The sequence below is a fragment of the Ciona robusta genome, chromosome 3, assembly GCF_009617815.1.
Source record: "Ciona robusta chromosome 3, ASM961781v2".
NCBI classification, from domain to species: Eukaryota; Metazoa; Chordata; class Ascidiacea; order Phlebobranchia; family Cionidae; genus Ciona; species Ciona robusta.
The window spans coordinates 3,973,120-3,999,953 of record NC_143237.1 but is presented as its reverse complement, the minus strand read 5'-3'; the positions used below and the strand labels follow the sequence as shown (position 1 = coordinate 3,999,953).

Here is a 26,834-nt window from a genome sequence, read left to right as displayed (position 1 = left end):
TATGAAACAATTTACTTTTATTTTGTTGCTTTGGATTTGAATAACTGTTCGGTTTCAAACCACACAAACACAACTTCAAAAACTGCCAGTTAAAATTTATATACAGAGTTTACCAATCATCTCTACGTCGAATTTTCTTTGCAATTTCACGCAACTCTTCCTCACGTTCTACTTGCTCATGGTAAGCTTGTGATCGTTTTTCAGCTGTCGCAATTCTATCCGCTTTGAGCTAAGTTGTAAACAATTAATTCAAACATAGTTTTATTTTTTTTACATTTTCTAATGTTTTCATTATCTACTTTGTTAATTTGTTGTATTTAAAAAAAAAACTTTAAAATCACAAACTTCTAACATTAGTTATTCGTAATTACCTGCTTTTTAAGAGCACGTTGCATCTTAAGTTTAAGTTTTTCTTGTGGAGTTATTGGTTTCCGATCAGATTCTGACGCTCCATGTTTACTATCCCTACCACTTCTGTTGGTAAATTCTCGATTATATTCTCTACAATGTCCCACAACAATTCAAAGCCATTTACTTAATAACTTTTATCAACAGTTTATCAAGGCAGGCTGCTATAGCATAGACTTCATATATCAAACTATTTGACACATCAGTTACAGAAAAAAATTAAACCTAAAAATTATATAAAATCTTTTCATGAAAATATAAACAGAGGCGGTGGTTTAAAACTTTGCCAACTAAAATAAAAATGGTGAGTGATATCTAAATTAAATGATGGTCATAGAATGAATTTATCAAAAATATTAAAGAATAATGACCCTAAAAATATCAGATTTAAATTGCTTTTTAATCAAACCTTTTTAAATTTTTATAATAATGTCCAATTTCAATCATTATGTATAACAAATTTAAATAATTTATAGCTTTTAAAATTAAAAAAAATCAATAAACAAACAAAATTTTAACTTTGGGACGTTTAAAATATTAAAATAGTATTGGAGATATATACCTGGTACATGAAACTATATGCTTTACCCTTCAAGTTATTAAAATACATATGGTAATATAAAACAAACATTTTTTTCAAGGAAGACTTATGTTTAAGTGATCTTTGATCTTCTGAATGCGAGTAACGATCCGGTGATGATAATCTTGTCCAACTTCTTGAGTGAGATTGTCTGCTGCAAACATTTGACAAAACATAAAACGGTTTAATTTATATTTTGTTAAGGGTATTTTTAAGGTGAAGGTATGATAAAGGTTTATTGTTCCATATTTAAATAAAATATTGAGGCTGAGTGACCAAGGTCTCGTGGTTATTGATTGCGAATCTGTTCTAACAAATAGCCCCGAGACCTTCACTATTATAGCCTTTGATTACTTTCAATTATCCGATATCTGTTCATGCAATTAACATCACTATAAAACATTACAGTCACCTGCGGGATTTGCTCTCGGAACTTGAATACGACTTCTTTTGGTGATTTGACTTAACTTTATCACTATGTGTTGATTTCTGTTTTGAATTTTTTTGTTCTGAACTTTCACTGTAAAACATTAAAAAACCTAATTAAAAACTAACCTGTGAATACATTAATAAACTTACGAATTTAACAAACCAGTGTTTGTACAAAATTTGTCACGATTCATTTAAGGTCTTTAGAAAAATTAAAACATGAGAAATGCTGAACAATAATAACAGACTTGTTATTTTCTCCAAAACTAGTGATAAACTCTATTTCTTCACCATCCTCTCCACTTTGTCCATGCTTTGGTCTTTCATCCTCTGATGAATTGCTATCTAAAATATAAACAAACTTAAGAAATTATATCGTAAAAATATAATTGAGAAATGAGAATCTGTTCAAATATCTCCACCTTATTTAATACAATTTATTAACGCTTTGTCGACCAAAGATGTCGCACACAAATTCAGTAAAACAAAGGATTTTTTAGTTAAGCACACCTCTAATTTAGACCGAGGCTTTTAGTGGTATTTTTAGGGGGGAATCATTTCAGTTATTATGTGCCTTTAAACATTATTACTGCTGCAACCACAAGTTATAAAGATTATTCGAAACTGGAGCAGATATTCAATTATTGCAGTAAATATAAAAACTATAGCTGTGTTATAAAGTTAGTTTTATCAACATAAAATTATAAAAACCTGAATCTTTGCTCTTATCAGAATCATTAGAAGATTGCATGTAGCTCAGTCTGCCAATCACTCGGTTCTATCAGAATGTTTGTGAGTATATTTTAAAACTGTCACAAATCCTTTTAACAAATGACAAAGTTGTTTTTCCATTTGTATATTAAAAACTCAGAACAATTTAACACACAGAAACAAAAAAGTAGCAACATTTACTTCAGAATTAAAGTTTTATAAGGTAAGATCCATTTTAATGAATAACAGAGTGGTCACTGACGGTTTGTTCAAATTCTCATCCCATTGTCAGGGAAAATACCAGATATCTTTGATTTACAATATTACTTTTGGACAAAACAAACTCACCCTCAATTTAACATCTCTTGCCTGTCTTCTTTCTCGTCGAGACTTTTTACCAGCCATCTTATGTTTCTCGTGTTCAACAGCTTTAGCTTGAGTTAACTTCATGTAAGCTTTAAAGTCATTGCTGAGAAAAGTTGAAAAATCTGAACTAAACATTCCAAACTCAATGGAAAATCGATCTAGATCATTAAGAACATCTTGATTGAACTGATGTTGGAGAGGAATGTCTTCAACATCATCCAGGAAATCTTCATCTGATTCATCTTCACTTTCAGCTAAATAAATCACTTTATTTGAAAATATTTGTTTTCGAATACACTAAAAAAACCTTCTTACTCAAAAAATTGATTAAAAATGATATTTGATACATCTGTAGTGTTTAAAATAACTAGTTTGAATATTCTGTAAAACCAACAGACATAAGTGGACTGTATATTTCTGATGCAATCATTATTTTACCATTCAAGTATGTGTGTAGTAAAGAATAAACAAATCTGGTGATAGAGAAACTATTGATTTAATGTTTTTACCTTCAAGGTAACACAAAATAGGAGTGTTCAAAAATGTACAGGCTATATAATGTACTAAACCTCATGCTGTTAAAGAAATACCATTTTGTGGATGATTGTGTTTGTTATAATTATTAGATGTTCCTTCATTGACAGAATCATAATTAAAAGCAATCGTGGCTCTTGACGGAGCTAAAATTTGTTTCTGTGCTTCTGCATCATGGTGGACAGCTCCAGCATAACTTTCATTTATAAAGATTTTTTTTAAATGTTCCGACTCCTTTATGCATCTGAAAAATATAACACTAAAATATGTGAGTTATCGTTTAACCACTAACATATCATTAATTATTGATTACAATCTAGACAACCAATTAATGCCTGTTGAGTTTATTGTTTAATAGTGTCATGTTGCACAAGTCTATGATAGCAGCATTGTCTCAAACTTAGAAAAGAGCGAGTGTCACAAGTACTGTGTGAAAACTTAATAAAAAATTGTGTTTAGTCAATCTTGGAAATAAAACAAAACAATAAAAACATAATATTTATATAATATATATATGTTTATTTAATTTTATGAATAAAAGAAAAAACATACTTATGTTTGTTGTAAACCAATATTCGAAATCTTTCATAATTGGATTTACGAACATCCTTGCTGGTGTCGCTGGAAGGTTGATCTTTTGCAATATTTGGAATATAATCCAAATGAGCTCTTGCATCAAAGCTGCAAATAAAAGTTATATATATAATACAAATTTAAGTTATCACTGTTAAATAAAGTCCTGTAGTCCACAGATATCATAGGTAGCATTTTAAAAAAGTAATTATGACATAGCTGGTAAGGTGATTTTTTTAATCAGTATATATATATATATATATATATATATTACATAATTTTTATTATATAAATATATATATATATTAAAACTATATATATATATATTAAAACTGTATATATATATATATATATATACATATATGTATATATATATATATATATACTGATTAAAAAAATTAAAATTAATAAAGTCGTTTTAAAAAATATTTATATATATACATATTTATATATATACTATTACTAAATATATATTTTTTTTAATCAAAAAAAATATATATAAAATTTTTTAAAAATACTAAATTTGCAGTCCTATTTTAGCGTTTTGCATACAGCACATAGTATATAATACTTTTAACGCGGTTCTTGTCTATAAGCTAACGATTTCTTGTGTGAACCTTATCATAACGCAAAAATGAAAACATGTCAATCATGACAATTTTATGCCAAGAAAGCCAAATTGCCACGATGACTTAAATACACGAAGGTCACAGACTCACAGTGCTAAACATGTAGGATTCCTATGTTTATTTGAAATTTTGTTTAAAATTTTGTGCAGTTTTTTTCCTCCGACTTTGGTGTAAAAAAACTTTTGCGGGGCAATAAAAATCAATGGTTTTAAAAGCAACTTAACTTAATTGAAAGAAAAAAATAATAGTAATGGAAGTACAGGGAAATAGTATAAATATCAGTCCTACAACTTATGCAGTATGACTATGTAGTCTACATTTTATAAAAAATCCGAACTTTTCCTCTTTTTTCCACAAAAGCAAAACATCTTCCACGAATTTTTAACCGCCTTTTTCTAAGGCTTCTCTTTTCTTGAAGTTATAGTTTACCATTTTTACCTTACTACTTCCTTATTATAAGCTAACCAGAAATAACATTTTTTAGACTAAAAACAAAGCCTATAAGTTGCATAACCTATACAAAACTCAAGAAGTAACCGAAGTACTACACTTGATTTAACTAAATGGTAAAGGCTTTTAAAAATCTAAAGGACATCTAACCTAGTCTAAAGTGAAACTAAATTCAGCAACACATTAAAAAAAATGATCTCTAACTTAAAAGTCTTAACCTGAAACATAAATCATAACTAGAAAATATAGGCAAATGCGGCAGCTTTGCGGCAAAGCTGTAAAATATTTGTTTTTGATGCTGTATTACCCTTAAAATCAATTAAATCATTAACTTAAATAAAATAATATACCTACATATCTTAAAAATCAGTTTTATCACAAATTTAATGTTCGTTAAGGTAGAAATGTTCGTAAAATACTAGCAGCAAGGTACTTAAATAGGTAGCTAATAACTGCATTCATAATAAGTTTATTACGAATGGCCTTGTAACAAAAAAAAGTTTACCCCATAAAAAGTTTTTTTGTTAATTTTTCGATTGATTTAGTAATTTGTGTTTTACTGAAAAAAATATTTAGAACTTAGAATGAAAGTTAGGATAAAAAAAGTCAAATAAGTATTTTTTTACCCACAAAAGTTGTTTGCAACAAAATGTTTTATTTAGCCGGCTAGGGGTCCTTTCTTACTCCAAGTACACGATTGTTTTTTATTACCCTACTTTACTTAACATCATACAAACCACTAACAGAACCTACAAATGTTATGCAGACGTGAAGTAAACAAATTCTGAATTTACCTGCTGGCCATCACTGCCAATGGTTTTTAAAAAATCCGACAAAAGGCGCTTTTAACACGTCTGTATATATAATTGTAGAATCAAAGGCATTCAACTGTATAACTATTGAACAAAGTATAGTGAAACGAATAAATACCGATCAATCATGTTTGATTTATCACCCTGCCATGCCACCATGTGGTTATTACTTCCATGCCCACTCTCATCAATATGCAACGTACATCTTCTTCCATGGACCTTGGTGAAGAAATTAAAATTGAAACATCTCACTTGGTCAAAAAAATATTCAATATATATATCTTTAAAGATTCTTGCCATTTACTAAAGCTTGACTGTTTGGTGGAATGACTTTAACCATATATGAATGTTTTCAATGTTTTGGTTTGAGGAAATCTATATTTATTTTAAACTAATATTTATTTATTTAATACAGATAAAATGGGTAGGATTCGGTGAATATTGTCCTATAATAAAAAATGGGGAATTTTTTGGAGTTTTTTAAGTTCCATTGTAGGATTCTGTTATCCTACTCAATGTACCATAAAAATGAGAATGTAAATAGTCAAATAAAAGAATACAAAGCTTTTTAACAAAATTTAAATGGATGTATATATAATATGTATATATATATATAAAAAGGATTTATACAAAGCACACAGAACGGCCATAAAAATCAACATGAAAAACTTAGTCTTCTAAATATGTGTGTTTATTATTAATTAGGTTGGCCTACTTTAACTAAGCCATTGTTAAAAATTTTTTTTGGCATTTTTTTGGATCATTCGAAAATGGTCATTGACTATAACATAGGTCACACCAGCTGACATGTAGAAAAAAAACTTAGAAAAAAATGTAGAAAAAAAACAACTATGTGTTCCAGTCTGCAGAGTATAGCAAAAAGCAACAGTCATGCACACATGGGATTTCGTCAAGAACTGCCATATACTGCAGAAAGGGCGTTGTCCTTGGTAAATGGCTAAAAACAAATCCTATTTTTACATACAACTACCGACAATTATATAATCTTTTTGGGTAAATTGGGGCTGGTAAATAAACATACAAAACAGCAAAACAAACTTAAAATTGGCGAATTAAAACAAATAAACACACCTGCATAAACTTTGTAGGATCTTGTTTAATTTTATCATAAAAATCATGTCGACGTTCGGCTCTTTTACGATAATCTACGATAACTTTTTTTACAATTTTTTCTTGTTTTCGAGCTTCATGCCACATGCTTTTCTTTCTTACACAATACAAGTGGCTGTAAGTAAATTATTTTAATGAGGGGCAAAACCAACTATAAATCTAAATTTGCTAATAGACATAAGAGATGCTATTTATATCATGGATCAACTACCTCCCTACCGGTATGCTTAAAATAAATTTGAAGGTAGCACGAAATTTGTAAAAAAAAACGAAACAGTCACCAAAAAATTAACGGGTTGATCCCAGCAAAAAACATATACAGCTCGACCTACTTCGGTGCATTTTACCAAAAGAAAAAATATTAATAAGACGCGCAACTACGGAGAAACTAAACGACTGAGGTTGAGGGACTGGCTGTCTTTTTCGTACGTTCTCTCACGATTATATGCTTTTTGCGACCAAGGTGATCCTAGAATACAGATATTATAGCGGCCATTTTCGATACCTTCTACTGGTGCCATTAACCTAAAATTTGGACACTGTACTAACATAGTTTAATAATACAACATAGTTCACCGACTCTTTGTTCTTTTATTATATTTCGTCACGGTTGACTTCAATCCCACTCGTCAGCCATAGATAGGTTTATGTTTCTATGCATTAGCTGTGCGCTCATTACCGCGCTGTACTTTAACTTGGGATATTTAAATAGATTATATTTAGTGTAACAAGCAAGTGTAAAATTAACCAGCCGTGTATGTTGTTGCTGTTTCATTTATTTTATAAAATAAACTGGTGTTGGTGAAGAAATATAAATAATATGAGTATACAGGTTTGTTTTAACTTAACTGGTTTGTGTAATACTGTTGACTACACATTTGTTTGCCATGAGAACTATTCCCCTCCTTCATTTTCGTAATTGCTCGTCTTTAAATATTATGTTGGGTTCTATAGGCAGCTTCTGTGATATCTGGGTTTTGGGAATACTTACCTAGTTGTTTTTGAAACTTAAAGCAATTGGCAGATAAGATTTATAAAATCCATACTAGATTTCAAAACATTGCCTCAAGCATATCTTGTGTGAAAGTTCCTGAACGTGTAGTGAACAGTATACTCTCATTAGTTGGCGATGGAACGGAAGCATTCTTTGCCCTTTTGAGGTGAGTTTCATGTAATTTCAAAGTTTAACTTTAAATCAATATGAGTTGTAAATCTACATATAGTGTTTTTTTAGCTTTTAGGCGTATATTACAATACAGATTTCAAAATATGCTAATAAATTTAACTTTGATACTCTTTCCATTTTTTTGGCAGAAAATTCTCTTTCTAACCAAATCAATCTTGGATTGTTTATCATATACAATGGGTGTTCACCTGTGCAAGACACAATGTTGTACCATCTAAAAGTAAGTCAATTTTGTAAAGAAAATACAAAGCTTGAATATTTAATTTAACTTTCATCTGTTATGTAATTTCTAATTTGATTACAATGGGTCTATTAATTATACCATATGTACTGGTATCGTATGATACGCTATACGGCGTACACCTTTGCAAAAGCTAGATTAATGTGAGCAGTTGTCAGGCGGGTCCAAGTTGTTAATCTGGTAGACTTTTTTCCAAATCATATAATTGAGAGATGTGTGTCAACAACACTTTTTTACCCAATTCTCCAGTCATATTTAGAAAACGTGTACTTCCGGGTTTCGATGATAACAGGGCATTTCTTATTGTCTGTTTTGACGAAGTCAATTTTATTAGTGGCATTGAGTTGCCACATAGTTCAAACATACATTTTATTTAAATCACTTCTTCTAGCAAGAATTTTGCTAACTGATGTTGCCACGTCTTAGCTTTATAGCACTTACTACTCCTCTCAACAACAGTACTATATGCTGGCAAGCTATTGTACTTTAACATAACACATTCTGTCTTAAGCATTGCTTGTTTATTTATTTCAGTTCTTCAAAAAACAAGATGTTTCAATTCTAGAAAAACCAAAATGAGAAATACAGATCACTACAGACAGAAGTCAAGCGTAACTAAAATATAATAAAAGAACAAAGACCAAGAAAACTATGTTGTATTATTAAAAAATGGTATAACAAGCAACATCCTTTTGACTCACAGTGATTATTCTCTGATCTGACCTGCTGCTCTATCCAAGTTTATCTTTTCTTTAGATTTTTTACTATTTTTGTTTTTAAATCAGGACAGAGGTGCTTCCTCGAGATCCAAATTTAAAAAACAAATGTGTGGTCAACAGTTTGGAAAGCTTTATTTTGTTTTGCGTTTTAAATCGCTTCGGATCATTTCGGATCCAAACTTTTTTGAAGCTTTCATAATGGTATAACCAGCCAAATACTTAATTCCATCTTTTTCCACTTCACTAATGTCTTTATAAGTAAGTCCAGAAGTGCTATCAATATTTCTTGTACTTTTTTAGCGTTCTGTGCTAAGCATTAACAACAAATGCGGACCACTGAATTTATTGGGAAGTGCTGGATTAAAAAACAATTACAATCATGACAGGATGGGTAGTCTGCAATATTGATTTTGAGAATGTCAATGTTTTTACTGCAATTGGCATTTGCTATCCACTTTTTGGCAAACACTTCTCCGTGTTTTGTAAGTTCTCTTGAAGGATCTAAGTTTTTCATTATTTCTTTTAACAGTCTTTCAGTAGGTAGACTTGAACAAGTTTTCTGTGATTCCAAACCCATTTCTGTATCAATGCTTTCTCAATTTCAAACTCAGGTATTTTCATAAATTCTTGAATGATTTCATCAGACTCTACAGAAATGGTACACATAATTGCTAATTGACCTCGGGTATTGGGGTATACAAGTACAACGAAGTCTGGTAGCAAAAACAACAGAAAATCGTTATAAAAACCAATTCAAAATACTAGTCACATACACTCACTGCAGTACTTAGATGTTGTCATTGCGAACATGGATACTATTTAGTTTTTATATTGTAAGACAAGTTTGTGTTGCTACACCAAACATTAGAGACGCCCTACTAACCAACACAATACAAGTAACATTATACTCTGCCAGTCAAATTGCCGCGGAGTGGGACCACAGTCATGCGTGACGAACCACGTGATATCGCTTACCCGTGAAACTACTTCTTTATTAAACTATGGTACTAACTAGACCCCAGCGGTACCGATTCTGAAATCAAAAAGTTAAAATTCCAAAAAATATTAATTATGAATATTAATATTCGTCATAAAAACATATTTATAGAATTTTCGCACGCACCAGCTTTGAATATGTTGTAGCGCTACTTAATAGCTACAAAATGAAACATTTTTTTCTTCAAAAAAATGGGGGCTTGGGTATGAAATATTAAAAAGTATGACCATAACTTGAATCATATAAATATCAAATTTTCAATTTTTTTTGCAAAAATATAAATTACGCATACATCTATGTTGGTCACTAACATACTATTCCTATTAAAAAAATAATTAATTTTAATTTTTTTTTAATTATGAATATTAATATTCGTCATAAAAACATATTTATAGAATTTTCGCACGAACCAGCTTAGAATATGTTATAGCGCTACGTAATAGCTACAAAATGAAACATTAATTTTTTCAAAAAAATGGGGGCTTGGGTTCAGAATACAGACAAGTATGAGTCAAATATCTCAGATCATATAAATATTAAATTTTCTAAAAATATTCGCGAAAATATAACTCACGCATACATCTATGTAGGTCACTAACATATCATTCCCATTAAAAAAATAATTAATTTTAATTTTTTTTTAATTATGAATATTAATATTCGTCATAAAAACATATTTATAGAATTTTCGCACGAACCAGCTTAAAATATGTTATAGCGCTACGTATTAGCTACAAAATGAAACATTAATTTCTTCAAAAAAATGGGGGCTTGGGTTCAGAATACAAACAAGTATGGTCATAACTCAAATCATATAAATATCAAATTTTCGATTTTTTTGCGAAAATATAACTTACGCATACATCTATGTAGGTCACTAAGATGTCATTTCTGTCAAAAAATAATTAGTTTAATTTTTTTTAATTATGAACATTAATATTCGTCATAAAAACATATTTATAGAATTTTCGCACGAACCAGCTTCGAATATGTTATAGCGCTACGTATTAGCTAAAAAATGAAACTTTCATTTCTGCAAAAAAATGCGGGCTTGGGTTCAGAATACAGACAAGTATGAGTCATAACTATAATTCCTTGTTCATATATTTTATTTGCACGAACGCAAAAATTATACATATAATAAAAAATAATATAATAAACAGTAAATACGTACATTCAAATGTGATGCTTTGAATTTAAATAAAGTCTTCGACTGCCGCACCATTTACTTTATCCTATCCGTACGTAAGTATAGAAACATCAAGAATTTAATTTATTTGTTTCAATTAATACCAAAGGTTTTTTGTTCTTGAAGCCTCTAAGATTAGGGTCTTTAATTGATATGCTCGATTCAATTGTATCAGACGACAATGAATGGACAGAAATGAAAGTTTCATTTTTTAGCTAATACGTAGCGCTATAACATATTCGAAGCTGGTTCGTGCGAAAATTCTATAAATATGTTTTTATGACGAATATTAATGTTCATAATTTAAAAAAAAATTAAACTAATTATTTTTTGACAGAAATGACATCTTAGTGACCTACATAGATGTATGCGTAAGTTATATTTTCGCAAAAAAAATCGAAAATTTGATATTTATATGATTTGAGTTATGACCATACTTGTTTGTATTCTGAACCCAAGCCCCCATTTTTTTGAAGAAAATAATGTTTCATTTTGTAGCTAATACGTAGCGCTATAACATATTTTAAGCTGGTTCGTGCGAAAATTCTATAAATATGTTTTTATGACGAATATTAATATTCATAATTAAAAAAAAATTTAAATTAATTATTTTTTTAATGGGAATGATATTTTAGTGACCTACATAGATGTATGCGTGAGTTATATTTTCGCGAATATTTTTAGAAAATTTAATATTTATATGATTTGAGATATTTGACTCATACTTGTCTGTATTCTGAACCCAAGCCCCCATTTTTAAAAAAAAATTAATGTTTCATTTTGTAGCTAATACGTAGCGCTATAACATATTCCAAGCTGGTGCGTGCGAAAATTCTATAAATATGTTTTTATGACGAATATTAATATTCATAATTAAAAAAAAAATAAAATTAATTATTTTTTTAATGGGGATGGTATGTTAGTGACCAACATAGATGTATGCGTAAGTTATATTTTTGCAAAAAAAATTGAAAATTTGATATTTATATGATTCAAGTTATGGTCATACTTTTTAATATTTCATACCCAAGCCCCCATTTTTTTGAAGAAAAAAAAGTTTCATTTTGTAGCTATTAAGTAGCGCTACAACATATTCAAAGCTGGTGCGTGCGAAAATTCTATAAGTATGTTTTTATGACGAATATTAATATTCATAATTAATATTTTTTGGAATTTTAAATTTTTGATTTCAGAATCGGTACCGCTGGGGTCTAGTTAGTACAGTGTCCAAATTTTAGGTTGGTGGCACCAGTAGAAGGTATCGAAAATGGCCGCTATAATATCTGTATTCTAGGATCACCTTGGTCTTTTTGCGTGGGTTTGTGACGACTGACGCCTATATGCTGCTGAAGAACGGGAGATGCAATTTTAACTTAAAGGGCCTAAACACACCCCACGTCACTTTTATTTTTTATGGTAAATTCATGAAGCGACCGTTTTATTGATTCCAAAAATACTTTGCTTATTAAAATTGGTCCAGTATAGGCGGAGATATTCGTCCTCAAACAGTGATCTCTAGCGCTATTTTTTTTTACTACGAGCTTCGTGATTGTGACATAGGAACGTACTAGCCACGTGACTGATTCATTCGTAAAAGCAAAACCTGCGTTTTTTTGTGCTATTTTGCGTTTTTTTTTGTTCTCCCGTTTTTCGCTGAAAACACTGCCTCTCGCCTTTCTGAATGAGAGCGGCCACGCTTCAACAATTTTGTGACGTGATTTGTCACGTGGGTAGTACACTTCTCATTTTTTTCGCCACGCAACTTTCAAATCAGTTTTTTGAGTTTCACGGTGTTTGAGCTGGAATATCTTTGGTTATACAGAACCGATTAAAACAAGTAAGGTGTCGTTGGAATTAGAAAAACACACTCTATCGATTAAAGCGAAGTACATTAGGGGTGTGTTTAGGCCCTTTAAAACCGATACGTATATGCTGGAGGACTGGAGAAGCAATTTTAATTTATAAAGAAATACATATAATACTGTTGTAGAACTGGAGATGCAATTTTAACGTATAAGCAAAACGTAGCCACGGTGCCATGCAAACTCCTATCGGTTGCTGGAGGACTGGCGGGAGATGCAATTTTAACTTATAGGCGCAATGCGTATGCTGTTGGAGGACCGTATTGTTTTTATACGTATTGCTTATAAGTTAAAATTACATCTTCATTTCTAACAAACCGCTTGTTTGAACGTTTTTACTTTTTCCTAAACAAAATTCCTAAACAAGCGCTAAACTGTTAGCCTGAACCGGGCTTCTCTAAAATACGCAATCTACGCAATCTACACAATCTACGCAATCTTCTCTAAAACACGCAATCTCCTCTAAAACACGCAATCTACGCAGTCTTGTTTTGTCAAATTAGTAAACCAATTTTTTTTATTAAATAAATATATATATTAATTAACTAAATATGTCCTAAAATAAAATAACGCAATCTATTGAATTAACACATAGCGCCACCTTTCGGTCAAGTCACGCAATCTACACAATCTAAGATTTATACATAATCTGCACAGGCTAATTTTGTTAAAAAAATAACCAAGTTTTTTTTAAATAAATTTATCTAACCCCTAACTCCTAACCCTACATACAAAAAAACAATAAAAAAATTCAACAAAATGTTCCGACAGCGGAAATCGAACCCGTGCTACACAATTGCAAAATCAGAACCTTAACCACTAGACCAGAGCGTTTATATACGGACTCTGCACTGGACTACCTAGCAAATTGAAAAAAATGTGTTGAACGAGTACTTTTAAACATAAAGTTGACGTTTGATGACGTTCAGCTGCAATGCATACTTTAAATTTGTCGTTAACTGTCTACCGTGTTGTTCTGTAGATTGAGTTGATATTCTGAGTATACCACAGTTAAATGACAGATAAATTTATTTAAAAAGACTTGGTTAATTTTTTAACAAAATTAGCCTGTGCAGATTATGTATATATCCGATTGTGTAGATTGCGTGACTTGACCGAAAGGTGGCGCTATGTGTTAATTCTATAGATTGCGTTAGTTTAGGACATATTTGGTTAAATAATATAATTGTTTATTTAAAAAACTTCGTTTACTAATTTGACAAAACAAGACTGCGTAGATTGCGTGTTTTAGAGGAGATTGCGTAGGTTGTGTAGATTGCGTGTTTTAGAGAAGCCCGCCTGAACCTTCCAAATAACTAAACTGGCCTAATAAACTTGAAAAGTTGGTGTAGAATAAAAAGTTAAAACCACTGTGTGCCTATCTTTTACAATGGAGACCAAGCGAGATGGGAACGGACTTGGCGGCCACGTCACTCACGTGAATAGCAAAAAGTGTATATAGGTATCACGGTTTTGGGCAGTTGCGCGTACTACTCTTTTTTAGCACGGTAGTGGTCATATAGATCCTTTTTCGTCGAACAGTTGTTCTTGGCTTTGTTGTTGTCGTTGCTGATAGGGCGATTTTTTCCGCACTTATCCTAATTCTCAATTCTAGCATTTTTCTTTAATCTCTTGATTGAAATCAAATCGTAAAATATATATTAATAATTTTTAGACTAAATTTTCAGATTTAAAACCGCACAATTAGCGTGTGGGCACCGAAGCGTAGACGAGTGCCTTTTTCTTATCGTTATCTTTGGTATAAACACCGCGTCTCTCGTTTCTTCGATCTTTTAGTTTACTGCTCGCAATAAATCATTATGCAGCCGCCACAATATGAATAATATTAACTTTTTACGGTTTATCCAAATTCACAAAAACGTCTTTAAGCGACGACAAGGTTAACTATAGTGTAAGTTTACATGTCAACACATGGTACAGGAGTTGTACAAAGCCTATTTACACATATTGTTTACCAAACTTCAATCCTTACGCCTTAAGTTTAATGAGTTATAATACACGAATAAATGCATTCTATCTACTGCTCCACAGTCATCAATGGCGACTTAAACCCGCTTTGTTGGTTACTTTTGGTTTGTTTATGATCGATTTCATTCGACCATTGTAGTGATAGGGTTAATTAATACTATGCTAATTAGTTTATACCGTGCTCATGCATCAGATCTGTGATCTCTTGTTTATTTTTGTGATACGCCAAGGATATGCTGTAACGAAATTACGTTCTTTTCCGGGCATTTTCCTCTATTTTAATCGCATATTTACGCAAAAACGAATACATGTGATTTCCAGCTTCTCGCCAAACAGAACAGGATAGCCTACCAGGCGATTTTAAATTTGTTTGTAAATACTTTATCGGCCGATAATCGCTCTCTCCCATCGCTAGCGCTTTTACCGCACGTAATGTGAACACACCTTAACCGGTGTAAGTTTACAAGGCAACACATACAGAAACAGGAGTTGTACAAAGCGTATTTACACATATATATTCTTTACCAATCACTCAATCCTCATACATCATAGGTTTTTATGAGTTATGATACATGTATAAATGCAATGTATCTACTGCTCCATTTCGGTTAACTACTTCTGATTATGACGGGACCTTGGTCGGCCGTTGCAGTAAAAGGGTTAATTAATAATAGGCTAATTAGTTTTATACGTGATCACTCATTAGAACTTGGCTCTCTTGTTATTTTTTTTTTTTTTAGTTTACAGTTGTAGAAAAATAAACTTTTTATGCAAGTTTATATATATATTTCTAACAATACGTATGGGCACTTACCAAAGTTATGTTAATAAAAACTTTTTATTGCCTAAATGTCAGAATTGGCTATATTACAAACCAAACAGAATCGATGAAGACGTTAAGCCCCCTTTATTTTTATTTTATTTTTCCCCAATTAAATGTAAATATGTTTTTTTACTGTAGGCATGTTTTAACAACTGTTGTTTTGTCGCTATTATCTGTCGTTTCGTTTAAAATATGTCTAAATCTTTGCTACCGTTATTGAAGACACAAATTTTATAAACCCATGAGGAGTTATTTAGCAATTCGCACACCAAATTTTCCCCTTTTTGAGAAAACACAGGGTAAGACGCGAAAGTTTAAGTTCCTTGTGAATTTTGGTTAATAGATGGATTTCTTAGTAGTTCAGTGTTTGGATTTGTAAGCACAGCTCTACCGCAACCTTTGTATGTACCTTACAACCTTACTCAAATAGAAAATAGACCATTAAATGTAAAATATCCGCGCGGAAAGATATAGTAGGTTGAGATAGGTTGACAAAGCAGTTTACAACTTGTGTTTTAATTATATACAATCAATTGGTTTGAGTATATACAATTTACCATGTGTATGATTGAAATTACCATCGCATAAAGTTAGCTAACTAATCAAAAAACTGGTACACAGCAGTTCATAATTTGGTAAAACTGAATTTTAGATATGTACATTATAAATTGACATATTTTAGCTAGCAAATCCCATTTAGCGAAAAAAAAAAAACGAATAATGCAGATTAAAAACTAATAATTTTAATCAGAATCACTGGCACTACTTTCACCAGCAGATTCTCGCACGTTAAGTAGAAGTTTATACTCCTGGTCACATCCCATGTAAGCATCACTCATGAAATATAAAGTATAGGAATGTGAACCAGCAGAAGGAGGAATGAAATCTAATTTCACTTTTGCTTTTTGTTGAAGTGTAAGTCGTTTGATTGAAATAAGGCTGTTTGTCTTCGGGTCACCCACCACCACCCACCAACCTTCTTCACGCTTCTGTGGAAAGAATGGAGCGATCACTGGACCAGCTACTTCATCTTCCCTTTCTAACACAACATTAATGACCACGGGGGTGCCAGCGTGCAGATCATCTTCAGATTGAACTTCATAATTCAGTTCAATGTTTGGGAACCTGTTGCAAAACCTCGCAACATCTGCCATCTGCGACTCATTCATCTTGAGGAGTTGACTTCGATCTGAATCTTCCATCTCAAGAATATCGAACACGCTTTCAATCTCCTGCAGTAAACAAACATTTTCTTTATTTTGTTGTTTATGTTATGTAAGTGGAGTTGAATGTGTGGATATATTTTTAGTCTCTGGCTATACTTTAGTATTTCATAGTCTGTAAAGTTACATCTCCTGTCAGCATAATACTGGCAATTATGAAATTTTATAGCAGTAAAACAAATAAGCTAATAAAATAAATACCTAAATTTCTTAATTTTATGAATACAATATAAAATTGTTACCTTTTGAGTGCATTGTTTAATGAGGTCGGCACTGAAGTGTGGCAGTTGTTTTAAATAGGAATCTCGACTCCACATTGCTTGTGTTACCATCTGTGCAAGCTCCATTGCAGCAAGAGCTGGAGAAAGCCAGCCATTTGAAGACAATACATCAACACAGGCTTGTATTAATCGGATAGCTTTTCCAAGTATTTGTTCGGTGTCAGATTGTAGTTCTGCTGGTAACTGAAGTCTTGAAAGATGAGCTTGGATCAAGAGGTTGGTTTTAATATGTGGATCAGTAAACCTTAGGTTTTGTGGCTTGTGCTGAACTTTTGGTAAAAGTTGTTTCAGTGTGCTGTCTTCATGGTGTCGAATAGGGATGCTCTCATATTCTGCAGCGTTACTAATGATCTCAATCAAACCACGTATCTTTGTTTTTGCATTGAGAGACATGCTGAATAACTCAATTGTGGTGTAATTAATGTAATAGTAAGCGGCAATCATAGCCAAATTTAGCGGAGTGATATCCATTTCATCTTCAATTGAAATGCATTTTGATTGCTCAAGATCAGCTAAAGTATTCTCTACCAATTCAGATAAACTGTCAGATAAATGTCGATGCGAGACACCCTGCAAGTTGTAATAGTTTGGATTTTGACTCATTCTTCTGTAAAGGAAAGTCCAGGTCAAGTAATCAACAGCATCTTGTTTGTTTTCAATAATTTTGGTGACAATCTCTGCATTAAAGTGATCATGCAAGCAGTGGTCAAGGTGGGATTCTACTGGCAGTGGCTCGTAAACAAACTTCTTGAAAAAGTCTTTTTTTGAGCTTTGACACATAATCACACATTTTCCCTCTTCGTCCTTTAATGGTCGATTGGCACGGCCAATCATCTGCAATATATCTGTCACAGGGTAATCAACATATGCATGAATCTTGCCATTGTAATGCTGGGTATCCATGATCACAACCAAATGAGCGGCGAGATTTAATCCCCAGCACAAACTACGGGAAGCAACAAGCACTTGAACTGCACCTGAAGAAAACAGTTGTTCCACAACAGTACGTTCCAACTCAGTTGAACCATCGTGTAAATAAGCAACTCCATTGCTCAGTGTTTCTTTCAACGTAGCATCCTTAACATGTTCCAAATAAGCACCTAACTCCGATTCATTGCAGTGAAGAAACCTCTGTGCCGAGGCATCTGCTGCAGTATAAGTTAAAATATCAACTGCAGTAAGCTTACACTGCTTTCTGGAAGGCACAAATATAATGCAGGCTTGCTTTGGTGAGTGCTTTGTTATAGCGTTGTAAACAGGTTTTGCCATGCTGAGAAGTCTTGACTGAGTGTGGCTGATGTTGAACCCTTGAATGTGAAGTTCAAGCGGCACTGGTCGTACATTTGGATGAAAATTGAATGTATGCATGTTTGTACATCCTAACCACTGAGCGACATCTTTAGCATTTGCCAACGAAGATCCAAGTGCAATGATTCGAATATTCTTATCAAGCTGGGATGCGATGTACCGCATTCGAGAACAAACAACCTCAAGTTCAGGTCCACTCTCCCCTCCAATCAAATGAATTTCATCAACAATGAAGAGCGATACAGTGTGAACATTCTTCCGTTGCTTCCATCGTCGAGAAATAACATCCCATCTCTCTGAAGTAGCGATGATGATTGATGCTCTTGATATTAAACGAAGATCCGTGCTTGTTTCTCCTGTTAACAGGACAACTCGTTTCCCCAAACTGACTTCAAACTTTTTACGCCAGTCTTTGTAAATTAAATCAGCAACAGCTTCGACGGGTGTGACATAAACGCACCTTGAATCAGGGTCAAGATTCAACGCATGCAGCAAAGCAAATTCAGCACAAACCGTTTTCCCGCTACCAGTAGGAGCTCCAACGAATACATTTTCATCTCCATTGTAGATTGCGTTAAAAACTTGTGTTTGAATTGGGTTAAAACAAGGAAAGTCATTCTCATATAGGGCTTCGTATTCTGAGTTTCTTAGTGCACTAATAGGAAGAGGTTGCAAGTCAAGAAGCTCGGTTGGTGGCGGATACTTCTCTGGCAAGATGAGATGTCTGAATGAAACTGGAAGTTGGGTTTCTGATCCGATCCATCGATCCGATATGATCCTGATGAAATGTTGAGGAGGAAGAGGCTCGAACACCGGAACAAAGAAGTTGACAACATGCTCATCAGATGCATATTTGCTTTTTAAAAGAAAGAACTCATGATGCAAGACTACTTCACCATCAACATCTTCCACAAATATATAGAATCCCTCAGAGTTCCCATGAATCTTTTCATCCCATTGAAAATCTGGTGTGATCGTCAATTCCACTCGTAAGGTTGATCTGGTGATAGGTTGAACATGGACTGATAATTCCATCTTGGGAAACTGATGAATTAACCTATGAAGAAGTTTTCCCATCTTTGGCATCCGAATTAACTCTCCAATCTCATTATGACCCAAATCATAAAACCGTTCCCATGGAAAATTTTTCTTTTCAATTTTCTTCACAACTTCATCTGGGACTTTTTTAAATTGCCGCAGTGGGGTCATTGACTGCCACATTCTTCGGTTAATCATCTTACTCAGTGAGAGGCATTTATCTGCAAGCTGAGCCCAACCTCGATAAAGAACAATTTCATACAAAGCACGGATAAGTCTTCCTGCACTTTGCGTGACATAAACCATATCCGCCATTAAAGCAAATCCTTCTAATTTAAGTTGGGATATGTAAGCTTGTAGTAGCACATTGACTTTGGCTGAAGCTTCCTCAATGCTTTCTTTAATAGGAATCGGCACTCTTTCCAAAAGTTTGTTCAACTCTAATTTTTCTTCTTCCCTGACAGTGATATATTTAAATTCAGATGAAAGAGAAAATACGCGGAACAACTCAATTTCGCTCAATGTTGGTTTTAGAAGTTGATTGTATGTGGCCATACTTTCATTTGTACAGTAATAATGACTTGCAATTCGTCCAAGATCAGTAACTTGCAGCTGACCAGATTTTCTGTCATATTTCACTAAGTTGTTCTTGGCCAGCATTGTGACAGCTGCATGAGCTAAATCAATTCTTCGTTGTTGAAGCATCGGATCGTCTTCTGGTGATTCCACTCCATACAGTGATGGTTGTCTCAGTGCACGAATATAAAGGTATGTGTAACCCAACCAATTAACAGCATCTTTTATATTCTGTACATTCCCAAGCACTATCTCAGCATTCAAAGCATCGGGGAGACAGGAGATCATTTGACTTTCAACAGGTAACTGTTGATTCAAAAGAGACAAATAATATTGAAGCTCATTGTGTGTAGTTATCAGGACACCTTCACCTTTAGTATCATACTGTGGTCGACCTGCCCTACCCATCATTTGTAAAACATCCAATGCACCAAGTTCAACCCATCGACCCTTTTCAGGGTTATACACTTGTGTTCCTTTTATTATAACAGTGTGAGCAGGTAAGTTGACGCCCCATGCCAAGGTAGATGTGGAAACTAAAACTTGTATGTGTCGATCCGCAAACAAATCTTCAACAAGCGTTCTGTCAACACGAGTCATACCAGCATGATGAATGGCAAACCCGTATGGCAGAAGATCTTTCAATTCCATATTCTTAACTTGTTCAGCTTCTGTACGTAAAACTTCAGTTGATGCTGAACCTTCTCTTAAGAACTGCCCCAATGTGTCGTTATCAATACACATATCCCGGATTGCTCTGGCAGTTTTACCAGTTTCTTTACGGGAATGAACAAAAATCAAAACCTGGTTTCTGCCTGCATTGTCAACCACTTTCTCATAAACAATTTCATTCATAACTTGGAATCTCTTCATTGGTTTCTTTTCAGTGATACCAATGTAATGTTGTTCGAGGGGAACGGGGCGAAAGCTATTGTCAAAGTAAAATAAACCTTTTGCTGGATCAACACGGAGGAAAGTAGCAACATCTTCATAGTTTGGTAGCGTAGCTGACAATCCAACCAACCTCACATCTTCCTGGGTGGTTTCAATTGATCTGATTGTTCGTGCAACAATTGATTCAAGAACAGGGCCACGACTATCATGCAGCATATGTATTTCATCCATGATTATCAAACGAACCAACTGAGTGTATGTTCTTTCACCTCCTTTACGTGTAATGATGTCCCACTTCTCAGGGGTGCATATGATAACCTGAGTCGCATTTATTTCTTCCTTACACAACTGATGGTCACCAGTGAGCTCAGCGACTTTAACACCGTAGTTGGCAAGTCTCTTTCCAAAGCTTCCAACCATCTCTTGAACCAAAGACTTCATCGGAGCGATGTAAATCACTTTAAAGTTATCCAGTTTTATTGATCCATCCACGTTGATATGTTTTCCTATCTCCTTTAACATGCACAGAAGTGCAACGTTGGTTTTTCCTGCACCAGTTGGAGCACAAAGCAAAATATTTTCATCACTGTTTAAAGCTGTGTCTGCAAGCTTGCTTTGCACCCTGTTTAGTGATTTGAACCCCTCAAAAGCATTTTGAGCATATTTAGGCAAACTTTCAATGCTAACAAGTTTTTCCTTATTTTTAAATGGTTTTGGTTTTAAAGCAGGTACATATACTTCTTCATATCCTTTTCTTTGCTTTCGATAGGAACCATCTGGCAACTGACATTTCTTATTCGCCATTAAATGGGAACCTTGGTTAAACTCAAGATCTTCAAGATCAATAGATTTCTGACTTGGTTGATAAACATCTTCACTTTTCACATTTTCTGCATCAGTTGCTTTCAAATCCGCATCAACTTTCGAACGTCGGAGTCTTTCCCTTCGATCTTGCTCTTCACGGATAATATCTTCTTTTTCAGTGTCGTGAAGTTGCTCCAAGATCATTTTGAGGTCAGCTTCACTTTCCATTTTTTTCTCAATTTCTTGTTTTGCATCAAGACTTTGAGCACTAGCAAGCAAGGTACAATACAAAATCATCTGCCTATGAAGTCGTAAAGTCTTAATAAAGTTAAACTGATTAAATCCAAGCAGATGAACAAGCTGGTTTTCACACTGAAGGTCATCCCCAGCTGTCTTAAGAATTTCCAATACTTCTTCTGCTTTCTGCTGAGAAACAATAGCATCATCATACACCTTACTTAAATTTCTTTGCAGCCAGTAAGCATCGATATCTCTAGGATGAAGATCTTTATTTTTAGCCACATTAATACCACCAGCTTCATTTGTAAGATTAGCGGACACAACCGTATCAACATTTGCTTCAACTCCTTCTTCCACTTCATCTTCAACATCCGAAGCTTCACGGACTTCCCCGTACTTATTATCATCACCATCTTCATCATCAGATTCGAACTGAACATTAACTCCATACGTTTCATCAATATTTTCATCCGTTGCTTTTAAGTCACTTTCAGCACCAAAGTCAGTGATTTTTCTTCCTGTTAAAGAATAACATCAGTTTAAATCACAAAGTAACCTTCTACATAATTTTAATTTAAAAACTTGACCTTTATATCATCTATACAGAAAATTTCACTAAAAAAGCATTAACCGTTTTCAAGATATTGCTAAAAAAATCATTTATAGGGTCTTTGTAGGGGGCCCAAGCCAACTCCTATGCTATTGCTATATTGCTGCACGAAGGGGCAAAAACTAATAGGGATGCACCGGGGCGAATCCCGGTCCAATTGCCCAGTCGAATATCAATGTTTTCGTGGTATTTGGAGTCGGCCGGGTATCGTAATTACTCTGTCCGGGTAACTTCACTAATATTTTAGATTTTTAAAATGCTTGATCGCAAGCCTTGAAAAACAAACGTTCAACCAGTATTCAAACATCTGTTAGCTAAATATTTCATGTGTGAATCGTCATTATGATGTAAATTATCAAAGTGTGAATTGTTAGGATGTGCCGAGCCGAGTCTGAATTTAAAAGCTCTGGCCCAAGCATCACCTTTTTCGGCGCTCGGCTGAAATCGAGCCTTATGCATTTGCTATAATGTTGCACGCGAGAGCGAAAAATATTGAAAATGAAAAACACGTGAAGCTACCAAGAGATAACGAGAATAGTCAGCGTAGCTTTCTTCTTAATTATTTTTCATTCGTTGTGAATTTGCTCTCTCGCAAGTAACGTATCGCAACATCAGCCAACTTGCCCGTATCGAATTACAGCCGGTGTTAAATTACACGAGCACGCAATGTTACTGTATCTGATTTTAAATAAAAAGTTAATAACTCTTAAACTTTTTTTTATAATGAAATAAATAAACTGCTGCAACCATGGGGGCTGTTTTGTTGTAATGACACACCCCATTTCCGCAAACACGCACCCAGACAGAAAGTGCTAAAACACGCATTCAATATTACTTTATTTCGCTACGAATTGGAACCTGTTTCATTTAATTGTTATGTCACTTGTCCTATAACAACATAACTACAAATTAGGGCGTTTCATAATATAACAATCGGGAAGAATGTTCCCACTTCCAAGTTGTTCCAACCAACCACGAGATCAAAACATCGTGTATGAGCGTCACATGTTTACGCTCTGCACCGGCGTAGAAATTAGAAAATAAAGGAAGACGCGTGCGGTAGCATACATTCCACACCTAACAAACGAAGCAATCGTTGTGAACTTATTCTCGTGAAAAATTACATAACGAAACTCCGGTTCTCGTGCGGTGCCAACAAACAATGTTTTTTGGCTTCTGTCCAAGCTCGACTGGGACGATACTTAGTATTATCATATTACAATCTCTGTTAGTTCCAATTTACTGACAGCGTCGCTTCTCGCTATTATATTAGCACCAATTAAAATTCACATAATCGCGATTTACCTGCATTTAAACTAATCATCAAAAACAAAAATTTTATACACAAACTACAGATCGTACGGAAGCGAGTAAAACGCGATTGTTTTCCAACAATTTCGTTTGTGATGTAACAATCGTAATGGTTTACCAAAGGTATTCTGACGTAAATAATCGTTACATTATTCACGATGGACATGCGTAAAACTTACACCAATGTTTCATTTATTAAAAAGACGTTTCTAATTTAGTATAAACAATGTAATATTAGTCTTAATTTACCGCATAAAGTAGAATAGATATATTAGTGTGCAAGACCAATATCTAAAGCGTTTATATCGCTTCAGAGATAACGATGTTTTTTATCTGTATGACAGACCCTTTTTGAACGTGCTGGTTGCACCACTGGCTGCAACAGTTATAAATACTTTTTAATTAAATACTTTTTATTGAAAATTACATGTCTCTTTAACCGCAAACCACGTGTTCTGTAGTATTTTGACTAGCAACGCCTTCCGACTGGAACCCAAGCTTTTCCAACTTCAGCACATCCCTAGTGAATTGCTACCCTAGGTGGCTATACAGTTTTTATTTTTCATAAAAAAAGTTTCGGAAATTTTTATTTTTAATAAAAACAGTTTCGGAAATTTTTATTGGAAAAAGTTTCAAAAAATTTTACTTTTTATAAAAAATCAAATAAGGAAACACTGGGCACTCTTAATTCAAATAAAAAAAATTAAAGAGAAAGCAATGCTGGTTGTTGGTTATCTTTTATTTGCTTCACTCTATTTGTTTTTTATATTTTTCGCTCCTGCGTTTAACATTAAAGCAGTAGCATGCAGGCTAGACGTGCACATCCCTAATAGTAATTGATTAAAACTTACCTAAATTTACCAAGACATGATAACGAGAGTCTTCTAGTTGACCAAGTAGAAGCTGAATTTCATTTCTTCTTTCCTTGTCTCTTGACTTTTCTTGTTTCAACACAGCAATGACCTCATCAGCCGCACCACATAAGATATCTCTGGGTTGATCACCAATCGCAGCTTGTATGAAACTGAGTAGAATCTCATAGGTTTCCCGGGTTTCTTTCGTACGAGGTTTGTAAACAATCCCAACCATTTCATCCACACCGTCCGAGAGCAAACTTCTACCACGAAGATTTGCTTGAAACTTTTCATCTTCGTCACGCTTTCTTCGTTTTGCTTTTCGCTCTTCCATTTGTGGAGGTTTCGTTCTTTGAGCACGATCTCCCATTTTAATTTCAGTCAGCTTACCCTACGAAAAATATAATAAGTTATGTGTAAATAATTTGTGTTTGTTAAAGTATAAGATATATCTATTTGCCTATTTTAAATATTTAGGATGTCAGCGCTATTGGCTGAACTATTTTAAACACAGCCTGAAATTGTTTACTCCGCCGCTCAAGTCAAACTTTGTTTCATAATAATGCAGCACTGGAGACTCGTATAAAAGTAGATCGCAATATGCCGACGATTTAAAAGACGCGTGGCCGGGCGAGACATCACGAATCCCAACGTCAGCGCTAATTTGCCTGTCTCGAATTACAGTCGGTATCGTACAAAAGCGCCCAATGTTTCGTATCTGATTAGACTGATTTTTAATGAAGAACCATAAATTCCTAAACTTTTTTATATTGAAATAATACAAAGTGCTGCATTACGTCTTCTCTTTCACCGCAAACCACGTGTTCTAAATGATTTTAATCAGCGAAGCTTTTCGTCCAAAAAAGAACGTATTCTCGTACCCCTTTCTCCTTGATGACGTCATAAGCTCGGCCGAGCTTTTGACTTTGCTCGGCCGAGCGCTTGACTTTATTTGCTATATATTAAATATGTTACGCGACGTTATAGCTTTGTTTTTTCGCACTGTTTTATGCTAGTAAAAACCTTAACCCTATTCTCTAACCCTTAAGCCCAAAATCCCAACCAATAACCCCTAAAATTACGTAATCTGTAATGTAGAAATCAAACGCACCAATGCGCATTCTATGACCGGTAATCTAACCTTTGTTTAATTCATGACGGCTTGTGTGGAAAATACAGTAGCGCAGCACGTTTTGGCGCATTTTCAAAGTTAATTTTTGACACGTACGCCCGAGTTTGTTTTTTTTAAATTAGACAGCGGGTTTCAGTGAGGCCCAAGGAAGTGAAGGAACATATTAAAATCAAAATTTTAGGTGGCTACCAGCTTAAGAATTACCGACATAGTGAATATTGTTGACATAGCAGACATATAGTTGCCATAGCGGACATGCACAATTAAAGGGACCCGCCTATTCTGCCATCTGCCATGTACCGGAGCATTCTCCACTAGTGCCCAAAAATACAATATGAGGAAATGTGTTTTATTTCTGAGTCTATCTAGACATAACAAAAATTACCTGCAGTGTAAGGACTTCTCCAGTTGGTTCATCTCTTGGTCGCCGATCAATCAAAGATCGATCAGCTTGTAACACCAAGTTCGAATTTGCTTTGTATTCATATTGCAACGATCGTGCCGAGGCATCCGCCATGTTTTAAATCTTTATTGAAACTTTATTTAACTAGTACTTGTTAATACACAGGTATATATAAAGTTTTAATCTATCAAAAACGAAACAGATTATAGTACAGTTTTACCATTTTACCACATAGGTTTTTACCGTTTTTACCAATATATATATAAATAGTTTAAAAACAGAAGTAAAGTGTATAGCACAGTGTATTTTTAATTAAGACTATGGCCTAAACATTAAACTTGGCTGAACTTATCATAACCTTTACATTTACCTCAAATGCGCAAAAAATCGTTTTAAAACGTTTTAGATGTACAATATTCCGCTAAGTGTCGCGGTGCGCCACATGTTGTGCCCAAAGAACATAGATATCAACTGATATCCGAGCGCTCCGAACCACTTTACTAACGCTCAAACGGATATATCAGAGTCGTA

At 33.7% G+C, this 26,834-nt stretch overlaps 2 protein-coding genes and 2 long non-coding RNA genes across 9 annotated transcripts; 1 reads left to right on the top strand and 3 right to left on the bottom strand.

The window, feature by feature from the left end:
- Positions 1-6,944, bottom strand: LOC149738294 (CLK4-associating serine/arginine rich protein-like). Of its 5 annotated transcripts, none has more exons than XR_016384629.1 (11): positions 6,585-6,943; positions 5,611-5,711; positions 3,581-3,709; positions 3,085-3,272; positions 2,477-2,748; positions 2,129-2,195; positions 1,709-1,762; positions 1,401-1,508; positions 1,038-1,139; positions 372-474; positions 1-229 (listed from the first exon to the last, which is right to left on the bottom strand). XR_016384629.1 is itself a non-coding variant. In XM_089874941.1 (11 exons), exons 1-11 carry the CDS (start codon positions 6,708-6,710, stop codon positions 110-112), a joined length of 1,413 nt encoding a protein of 470 aa, XP_089731067.1. In that variant the 5' UTR covers positions 6,711-6,934; the 3' UTR covers positions 1-109. The 5 variants fall into 5 exon arrangements, 3 of the variants coding, with proteins under 3 accessions (XP_089731067.1, XP_089731066.1, XP_089731068.1); XR_016384628.1 differs by having other exon boundaries at positions 1,038-1,142; positions 6,585-6,939; XM_089874941.1 differs by having other exon boundaries at positions 1,666-1,762; positions 6,585-6,934.
- A 228-nt stretch (positions 6,945-7,172) lies between these two features.
- LOC149738293 (uncharacterized) lies at positions 7,173-9,149 on the top strand. Of its 2 annotated transcripts, XR_016384631.1 has the most exons (4): positions 7,173-7,455; positions 7,673-7,783; positions 7,938-8,029; positions 8,585-9,149. It is a non-coding gene; the product is annotated as an uncharacterized LOC149738293 (long non-coding RNA). The 2 variants fall into 2 exon arrangements; XR_016384630.1 differs by lacking the exon at positions 7,173-7,455 and having other exon boundaries at positions 7,462-7,783.
- On the bottom strand, positions 9,097-11,300 carry LOC149738292 (uncharacterized). Its single transcript, XR_016384632.1, has 2 exons — positions 10,941-11,300; positions 9,097-10,657 (listed from the first exon to the last, which is right to left on the bottom strand). It is a non-coding gene; the product is annotated as an uncharacterized LOC149738292 (long non-coding RNA).
- A 4,829-nt stretch (positions 11,301-16,129) lies between these two features.
- Positions 16,130-26,519, bottom strand: LOC149738291 (U5 small nuclear ribonucleoprotein 200 kDa helicase-like). Its single transcript, XM_089874916.1, has 4 exons — positions 26,286-26,519; positions 24,766-25,159; positions 17,095-22,511; positions 16,130-16,861 (listed from the first exon to the last, which is right to left on the bottom strand). Exons 1-4 carry the CDS (start codon positions 26,415-26,417, stop codon positions 16,373-16,375), a joined length of 6,432 nt encoding a protein of 2,143 aa, XP_089731042.1. The 5' UTR covers positions 26,418-26,519; the 3' UTR covers positions 16,130-16,372.
- Between the last annotated feature and the right edge of the window lie 315 nt (positions 26,520-26,834).

Coding starts and splice junctions, on each gene's coding strand:
- LOC149738291 (XM_089874916.1), bottom strand. CDS start 26,417: ATGGCGGATGCCTCGGCACGATCGTTGCAATATGAATACAAAGCAAAT. Junction 25,160..26,285: donor GAGAAGTCCTTACACTGCAG/GTAATTTTTGTT, acceptor TATTTTTCGTAG/GGTAAGCTGACTGAAATTAA. Junction 22,512..24,765: donor TCATGTCTTGGTAAATTTAG/GTAAGTTTTAAT, acceptor ATTCTTTAACAG/GAAGAAAAATCACTGACTTT.
- LOC149738294 (XM_089874940.1), bottom strand. CDS start 6,710: ATGTGGCATGAAGCTCGAAAACAAGAAAAAATTGTAAAAAAAGTTATC. Junction 2,749..3,084: donor ACACAATCATCCACAAAATG/GTATTTCTTTAA, acceptor TGATTTATTTAG/CTGAAAGTGAAGATGAATCA. Junction 2,196..2,476: donor CAAGAGATGTTAAATTGAGG/GTGAGTTTGTTT, acceptor ACATTCTGATAG/AACCGAGTGATTGGCAGACT.